The sequence below is a fragment of the Octodon degus genome, unplaced genomic scaffold (assembly GCF_000260255.1).
Source record: "Octodon degus isolate 3935 unplaced genomic scaffold, OctDeg1.0 scaffold00055, whole genome shotgun sequence".
NCBI lineage: Eukaryota > Metazoa > Chordata > Mammalia > Rodentia > Octodontidae > Octodon > Octodon degus.
The window spans coordinates 3681808-3691489 of record NW_004524631.1 but is presented as its reverse complement, the minus strand read 5'-3'; the positions used below and the strand labels follow the sequence as shown (position 1 = coordinate 3691489).

The 9682-nt window shown below is 42.9% G+C and overlaps 1 protein-coding gene across 1 annotated transcript in view; it reads right to left on the bottom strand.

Moving 5' to 3' along the window:
- Positions 1-9682, bottom strand: part of Nceh1 (neutral cholesterol ester hydrolase 1) — a 62996-nt gene that overhangs the window by 6516 nt on the left and 46798 nt on the right. The window contains exon 3 of the mRNA XM_004633443.3: positions 7951-8020. Within this exon, the coding sequence (XP_004633500.1) occupies positions 7951-8020 (70 nt within the window). The remainder of the gene's footprint in view (positions 1-7950; positions 8021-9682) is intronic.

The window sequence follows — 9682 nt, the reverse complement described above, 5'->3', positions numbered from 1 at the left end:
TTTTTATTTATTCATTTGGTATAGGGTCTCACTGTGGAGCTCAGGCTCATAGTGATCCTCCTGCTTCAGCCTCCTCAGTGCTGGGATTGGTGGCTGGCTCAGTGCGCCCGGGGTGGGGCTGGCACTGCATGCGGTACCAAGGAGTGAACCTGGGCGGGTCCTTGTGCTTGCCAGGCATTAGACCGCCGAGCTATCTTCCCAGCCCTGAAGACCCATATTCTAGCCCTGCCTCTTTGTTCAAGCTGGAAATGTTTGTTAACTCAGTAAAAAAAGATACTATTCTTCCACAGATGGAATTAGATGTTATTAGGTCACCCACTGGGGTAGGAACCTTCAAAGTAGATGAAATTCACCTGAGATGTATAACAAAGTTTCATAGGCTATTCATAAACAAAGAAACCATCAAGTCAAGAGGAAAAACAGTTCTTGTTTAATTTTAAAAACTGTCGATCTTGAAGTAAAGCAACCGTATGCACGTCCGTGTGTCTGCCTCAATTTGCCAGTTGACTTCTGGGAGAGGCCTCTGCAACATGGGCTGGGCTGCCCGACTATCCCTACACACACCCCCTACTGGCTGAGCAAAATTCAGCATATGCACAGGCACGAGGGTCAATCAGTTGAATACGTATGTACAGTCTGGATCGTTCATCCTTTTCCTCCTACATCAGACACCTGGTGAAGTGCTCTACAGAAGTGTTTCACTAAGCTCTGAGTCAACCTGTGAGCTTAAAGAGAAGAACACAGGCTCAGGGACGAGGGGCACCATCCCTGTCTACAATAATTAGGGTTTATTTTGAGATAGCTAAATTGCCCAGACTGCGAACTTCATTCACAAATGACTTCCTAACCAATGGTCTCTCTCTCTTTAATATATTTTCTTTCTTCTATATTTAGAACAGGGTCTACAGGGTCTCACTACATAGATCAGACTTGTAATGATTCTTCTGTTTTCAGCTTCCCAAGTGCTGGGATTACAGGTGTGTGTCACCACGCCGTCTCAGTGCACCCCAGGGGCAGGGCTGGCACGGCATGATGGGGATCGAACGCTGACCGCTGCACTCTGCCTAAGCAGGCACATCAGTCCAGTGAGCTATATCAGGCCTGCCCTCTTTAATATATTTTCAATCTTCAAAAACCACAACGTTTGCCAGGAGCGATGATGCTTGCCTATAATTCTAGCAATGAGGAGGCTGAAGAAGGATTGCTTCAAATTCATGGCCATCCTGAGCTACAAAGTGAGTTCAAGTCAGCCTGAACTGCACAGTGAAAACCTGTCTTGACAAACAAACAGACAAACACCAGCAAAATTCTACCACCTTTACAAACTGCAGATAAAAGCACTACAATCTCAAAACTGTAGGGTTTCTAACAGCTTAGAATACTTCCTACGATTTCACTGTTTGTGCAAAATTCTCAAAACAAAATACATAGTCCTGTGCAGGACTCATGGGACATACCTGACAACATGTCTCTTGCCTCCCAAAGAAAAGTTTAAAGATATATTTTATATCATTTACATGTAAGATATATGCCATGTAGCACTGGCCATGATGGGGGAAAGTAATAAGCTTTAAAGAAAATTCAAAAGAAGCTGGGTGTAGGGGCACAAACCTAGAATCCCAGCACTGTGGGAGGTAGGAGGACCTCAGGTTTGAGCCTGGCCTAGACAGAATGACATGAATATGAGGCCAAGATTCCAAGAGAGCTAAGTGAGACTATCTCTCAAAATGATCTCAGCTGGAAAGTATGTGTACCACCTTCTGTGAGAGGGAAGGACAGAGTTCACTGCATGTCGGGCCAGCTAGGTGAAAGGTGTGACAGTCTGTTAGGAAATGACTTCCTAATGGAGTCAGTCCATGGCGGGAACAGAAGTCTCACTGCTTCTCAACTTTCTCCCCCTTTCACCTCCTCCCAAGAAGAGTTTCGGAGATTCACCCCGAAGCATCACCAGGATGCCTCGCCAGAGTCCTAGACACGCAGCGACTGAGCCTAGAATCATGTTCTATCTAAACAAGGTAAAGCACTGAGGATCGGTTCCCCACTTCTGGGGCTCAGGGATAGTTGACTTGTGTGACAAATGGGAGGCCATGTGTGTTCAACCCCTAGCACCAAAAGGACAGGGACATACACACACCACTGACAATATTTATCTACATCAATAGCCATCATCCTCAGGCTCTCTGTGTTTGCCTAAGCTGCCTCCTCCATTCCATTCAGAGGCAAACCTTGTTTTAACCTCAAGGGCAAAGAGAGCCACAGAAGCCCAAGCAGGCTTGGTGCTGTGTCCTTCTAGCGTTCTTTCTTGGTGTGGTTCCAGAAGCTAAAGATAGCTCTGCAAAGTCCAGGTGTGAGAGGGACCAGGCTTCAAAGCTCACAGAGGCTTTCAGTCATGGGCATTTCACACCACCACTTGTGAAACTCCAAAATATCTAAGCCACAAGACAGCACTCAGTAGGTTTATTTTTAATTTTATTTTAGTAAGACATTAGTTAACTATGTCTAGGAGGAGTGAATCATTAGTTAATGACAGTGAGGTAAATAACTTACTTCTTTAGAAGAAACCTGTTCTGATTTAGGTCTAAAATACACCTCCCCCATCTCGTATTCTTGGAGATGGGGCTCTGGAAGGTGGTCAGATCATGGGGTGCCACGCTGAGCAGTGGGTTAAGCCATTAATGACTTCATAGTTGAGTATGCTGGTGGAGGAGGGAACTGGACAGAGGTTGGGCACGGCGGGCACAAGTGAGAGGGTGCATTCTTATCCTCGGTTCCTCTTTTTTTTCCCAGCTGCCGTGGGTTGAGCTCCATGACTCCCTTTCTTCTTGGTGCGTCTGCCTTGGAGTCAACCAACCGTGACTAAATCCACCAAAACCATGAGTCAAAATTCATCTGCTTTACACTGCACATCTCAGCTTTTGTCCCAGCAAAAGAAAAGTGACTAATACAACACCACAGTATTATCTCTCTGTAGTGTTAAATTATTTATGATGCTATTTAGGCTTGCTATCGTTGGCGTGACTGAGTGAGAGGCATGTTTTGAGCAAACCTCCTGCTGCTGCTCTTGAGTGAAACTCTTCAGAACTCAATCTGCCCACCTTTGGGGGTACTTGAATGAGGGTGATAAGTGGGGATTCTCTGTCCAGGACTCTGGGGAAGAGCAGGACAAGGAGAAAGGAGAATTTCATAACAAGGGCACTGTCGTTTCCTGTTTTTCAGATTGTGTTAAATGGACCACTACTAATGCAGATGTGTCTTCCACTGTGCCTCACGGAGGCATTATGATTTTGTCATCTTGCATTTTTGTGTGATTTTATAGATAGAATAAAACAGAAGCATCAAAATCCTATTGCCTATAACTCCATGGGCATCAATCTAAGACCAGAGTTCCAGTATCTTGTCTGTCTGCATTAACAAGTCTTCCTTAAAGCTCTGAAAAGACATAAACTCCTCTCTTTATCACCATCTGACCCCTGACATTTGGTGGAATGTGACAAAGTCTAAGGCATTTACATTGTAAAACAGTTCACAAATGCAGTAAAAAAATTAACTGAGAGAGAAACACAACTTCAGTTTCCCACACTGAAAAAAGGGAGGTAGAGCTCTTGTAGAGTTTAATAATGTCCAATGTACACAACACTTTATTATCTTGCATTTTACTTTTTAAGAAAAGATACTAAATACTTCTTGTTCTTTCTGCCTTATGGTTCTAGTACTGTGTTTTACTTAACAGGCTAGAAGTAAAAATGACACTGTGTTATAACTAACCTGCACTGAGATTTATAATGATTATAAAAGTCTATCAGTGCTAAGCTAAGAAGATCGTGCTAAGCTATGTGAATGAGGAAACACCCATGTAACTGAGGTAAGGTGAGCTTTTTCCAGGTATTTCCCAAACACAGTGCATAGCAACATTGTAGAAGATACTAAGTAGATCAGGAACAATATTTACTTATTTTTTTAGAACTAAAGGCCTTTACCTGCCTCAATGGCTAGGTCTGTCCCCAAACCCTGGTGGCACCAGCACAGGTGACATGAAGCGAAGGCGTTCCAACTCCTGGTGCTTGCATCACACAAATAGCATTTGTGCCCAGGGCTGCCAGCACCTGCGCCTGTCTGCTTCCATGGCCCATACTCCTCCCCAAGGCCATGACTGGTGATACCACAAAGCCTCAACCCCACTGAACACTGCTGCAGACCTCAAGGAGGAGGAGCAGCAGGAGGCAGACGGCTCCCCTGCTGGGAGGAGGTGGAATAAGCAGTGCCCCAAGGGCCTACCGTGCACTCAAAGACTCTCAGAACCACGCACCACCAGAGGCATAAGCCCTCCTATCTGCCTTTCTCACATGCACACCTCTGCCTCCTTCCTCCTCCCAAGCCTTCTCACCACACCCCTGTGCACTCTGAAAAGCAGTGCATCATCTAGATATGACCTGTGGATCCTCGAGGGCTCAAGGCAAGCATGACTCTGAGATGCCTTTTGTGCCCTTCACACTAGGTACTGCCTTGCCTAGGTGGCACAGGAAACTGAATTCCGGCCAGATGGCCTCCAGCTCTCCTCCCCCTTCTCCTTCCCACCACTTGCGACACTGAACATCATGTGTCCAGGGCCTCTCTTCTCATGTGGATGGTGACAATAGGGATTAAGTCTTATTCTGTGCGTCACCACAGTTGAGCCTGGTAACTGGCACAGAGCAGCAGCACAATCAGCACTCATGGAATAGAACAGAAAAGGAAGACCAAGGCCGTGAGAGGAAGTATGTCCTCCAGTTAGGTCACCAAACATTCTTTTCAAGAGAATCACTATGCTCATATGACCTTGGCTGTATCTCCGCTGGATCACGGGTCGTAGCACTGTGGCTGGGCTGGAGCCTGACCAAAACCAAGAGTGTGCTGTGAATTCCAAACATATGTTGCTATCTGGTTTGTAAATTACCTTTTTCTTCCTACAAGTTACTGTACTAATCCTGCAGATTTGTCTAGTGCTTTAAGACACCGGAAGCCCTTTTCTATTGATTGTCTACACTTGTTCCTGGCAGCACTCTGATGTCATTATCTCAGCTCAATAGGCGTTTACCTGGCAGGGATAGACCTTGTAGTGGGTGCGGGGGACCCTAAAGTAAGATTTCTGTTTTCTGTTTCCAGTTGTCCCATTTGAAAGGGCTCTGAAACCAATTTTGTACATAAAGTTTAAGTGATTTGCTGCAGTCTCACATAATCAGGTAACTGTACTTGGCCACAATACTGTGATATCTCCCAATAAATAAAACTATTGTTTAGTTACTACATGATGGAGATTAGGCACAGTGCAAAGTTGACAGCAGCAACCCTTTTAAGTTTTAGTTCCCCCCCAGAAAAATCTTCAGAATATCTTATCCACCTTCTGTGTTTTATGGTAAGCCAAGAGTCAAAACAGAGCACCAGTTTTGCTTGAGACAGATGCAAATGTTAGTTTATGAATATAAAATAAGTCTCAGTGTAAAGTAAGATTGTCCTAAGTTATATGAAACAAGTTCCACTCATGGTGCCAGGGAAACAAGCCCACCGCCCTTTCTCAGGCCTGCTCACTGAGCTGGGTGCTTTGCTCCATGACGGGGTGAGGCTGCTTAAAACAGACCTGCTCTCTTCTGGTTGGCCATCCTGGCTGGAAGGCATTTCTCTTCCTTGAAGCTTTCTGAGTCACCTAAACTCACTGAAAGCTCTTGGGTGACCTGAGAGACTGAGTGAGCATTCAGAAAGACCCCAGAGCTGTTAGTGTCCAGGGAACTACTCAGTGTAGCTGTGGGGCTTCTAGTCACAAGATAGAGTGGTCTCAAGTTCCAAGAGAACAGCCTTTCCAACAGACCACAGAAGAAAAGATTCTCTGATACCTCAGATCTGAAGCAGAGGCAAAAGAAGAGAGCTCTGAATGCCAGAGGATCTGGTAGAGGGGTGGAGGGAAGCAGAGACCTGAACGAGCTTGGGGCCTGGAACATGGAGGATGTCGCGTGGCTGGCTCCATCACTCAGAGCCACCCACTTCCTTCAGTATTGGTTTGGTACTGGATCAAAAGGGTATAGGGATATTGGAAGCAATCTGACCTGGATTCAGTTCCCTCTCCCATCCAGATGCCTAGTTCCTTTTATTCTATAGGTATATGTATACATATAGATATAGGTGTATTACAGATAAAGATGATAGATAGAGACAGATATAATTTTTGTGGTATTGGGGTTTGAACCCAGGGATTTCACACTGAGCTAGATTTCCAGCTCTTTTTTATTTTTTGAGACAAGCTTTTGTAAAGGTGCCCAGGATACAATTTTCTGTGCCTGGCATCCCAGAGCGTTATTATTTTTATTCCCATTCTTAGTTGCCCAAAAAGGTAGCTTAAAAAATACTGGTAGAGACAATTCAGAACATTAAAATGATCACTATTACTACTAATTATGCATTAAGATTTTTAAAACTAATTATTGCTATTCACAAAACCCAAGTTATAGAACCTAATTCTAAGAATAATTTTTCCATTTCTTGGCTGTAGGATTCTCTTTAACATCTTGGTTACTTTTTAGTTTAAATGAAGCAGGTAACTACTGGATGTGGTGATGCACGCTTGGAAATCCTAGCACTTGGGAGGTTAGGGGAAGAGGCTCATTGCAGGTTTGAGGTCAGCGTGGACAACACAGAGAAACCCTGCTTCAAAAAAAAGAAAAAAAAAAGCACATAATTGTATCTAGGCTTTCTTTTGGTGGACTTGGGAATTAAACTTAGGACCTTGTGCTTGCAAGGCAGGTGCTTGTGCCACTGAACTATCTCCCCAGCCCTATATCTAGCTTTTATTTCCTTTCCCTAGAGTTTTTGAAACTAAAATATGAAGGTAACTCAAGGTATTATTAAAGCTAGCTCAAGACTTTTTATTTTATTTTATTTTTTTATGTATTTGGTACACGGTCTCACTATGCAGCTCGGACTCATAATGATCCTCCTGTTTTCAGCCTCCCCAAGGCTGGGATTACAGGTGTGTGCCACCACATCCTGACTTTGGCACTGGCTAGGTGAGCCCCAGGGGCAGGGTTGGCATGGCACAGTAGGACAGGGGATTGAACCCTGGTCCCTGCGCTTGCCAAAACAGGAGCTTAGCCCACAAGTCCAAGGCATTTTCATCAAAGGCAGTCATTCTTTCCTGATTATTCTGAGTGTGTTGTGGGACAAATCTTTCCATCTCTGGACTTTCATTTTATACTACTTTTCCCCTTCAGGAAAAGGGGTGGAATCCAGGATTTTTTTCACTCACCTATAGCCTGCTGGCCTTGAACTTGACATCTTCCTGCCTCAGCTCCCAGGTAGCTAGGTGTATAGGACCGGCCATCACCCTCTGGTTCTGTTTTCTTATTATTATCTTTTTATGTATTTGGTACAGGGTCTTGCTACACAGCTCAGACTCATAGTGATCCTCCTGTTTCACCCTCCCCAGCACTGGGATTACAGGCATACGCCAGCACGCCCAGACTTGGTGACCAGTTAAGCATGCGTTTGAACCCAGGGATTTGAGACAGGCTTTTGTAAATGTGCCCAGTATACAATTTTCTGTCCCTGGTATCCCAGAGGGTTATTATTCTTATTCCTATTCTTAGTTGCCCAAAAAGGTGACTTAAAACATACTGGTAGAGACAACTCAGAACATTAAGATGACTATTACAACTAATTATACATTAAGATTTTTGAAACTAATTATTGCTATTCGCAAAGTCCAAGTTATATAACCTAATTCTATAGGTGTGGCATGTGTTGCCAGGGATCGAACCCCTGGTCCCTGTGCTTGCTTAAGCAGGTGCTTAGTCCATTGAGCTATCTCACTGGCCCTCTCTGGCTCTATTCTACATTCTAATGTGTCACCTCCAAAATAAAGTTTATGAACCTTCACATAGACTGTCTTGATAAAAATTCTTGTGACTGGCATCAATTACTTACTCAATGGAGACAATGACAGCATTCAGTTCCTCTGCCATCGCTGTGCACAGCTCGTCATAATACCTGATTTCTAAAAGAGATAAAGGCGTAATCAGTCACTGCAGAGCGAGTCATCACGGTCATCCATTCTCAAACTTTGCTATGTGTGCATTACTGTCACACTTAAGAGTTAATAACAGCAAATAATCAAAAGCCAATGTACATGAATGTTTCATTAACAGTTACACAAACAAATGTAAAAATGCTGATTCTGCTAAAATGCAAAAAAAATATAATGAAAAGCAAATTTATACTATATTAGTTTTGAATGTGTTTTTAACTAATGAAAAGCAGAAAATTAATTCTGATTTTGTAGCTCTTCAAAAAAATGTACTTCTTAAAAAGGCCACAAACAAGCAGCTTTCTCTTTAGCATGGTAAATTCTTTTTCTTAATAGCCTATTTCTTGTGATTCAGAAACTTACTAATTTGAAGACTGTGTTATTTTCTTTAAACCACCACAAAGGCACTAGAATTCTAGGAAATCTTAGCATTTCCTGGGAGTACTCAAAAGTCTGTAGGCACAGAACCAACTTTATGTTATTTTATTTTAATTGAGAAAGGGTCTCACTATGTACTCCAGGTTGTCCTCGAACTCAAAGCAATCCTGCTGCTTCAGTTCCCTAAATTCTGGGATTACAGGCTCATGCCACCATACTCAGTTTACAGAACCAACTTTAATGTGCAAGAATTCAGTCCCTTAATTGTTCTCCTAATAAATTAAGATTGATACAGTGTCAACAGAGTCTAATGTATCCCTATTTACCGGCTTTCCAAGGTAACTTTAGGAGCAGATGTTTTAAGAATTGCAGACCTCCTCCAGCCCAGCTCTTCCTCTGGCAGAAATAATCAGTCAAAATTAAATAGGGAAGTCCAGGTTGGCTCTTGTAATCCACACCATTCTCGTACCTACACTTTATCTTTTTCCAATGCTGTATCTCACCTGGCACAAGTGTCAGATGTCAGGGAGACAATCTCTTCTATGCCAGAGAACCTGTCCTACCCATTTATGTATCTTGATCCCCAGCAACCTTAGGGTGCCCTATAGCCTACCTGCCTACAACTGTTTGAGTTTTTACACTAAAAGTTCCACTCTCAGAAAACCCCTCAGTCTTGAGCCAAAGCAATATATGCTGTGAACAACAGTTGAAAATCTAAAAAAATCAGTGAATCAAAGATAAGAACCAAATAAAATGGGATTGGGAGAGAAATTTATACTTTCTTGAACTTTCCTGAAATAGAGAAATCATATAATGGTATCATAAACACAATTTTCCATTGTCTTAAACTTAGAGGGTGTCTGAAGCTCTGGGCTGAAGAGGAGAAGCAATTTCATGGTCTGCACAGGCAGAGAAAAGGTCCTGATGTCCTGACACTGCCATGGATGGCTTTGGTTGGCATGCTGCTGCTTCAAAACCTCCCCTCGTCATGAATGACTCCCAACTCTAAAGATAATATTCTTTTTTTTTTTTTTTTACTGGAATAGTTGTTTATTTTCTTGGAATTTTTTTTTAAGTGTAATTAAACCTTTATTTTGTGATTGTTTTTTGGTCTGCTGTGAAATTCTTTCCCCTCTTTTTGTCAGTTACATTCATGAAGATACATTTAGATACTGAATTTGTTTAGAAGTTGAATAATTTTGTTAAAGGCACAGTTAATCATACTGGTTGTACTCTGAAGACAGACTTTAAAAA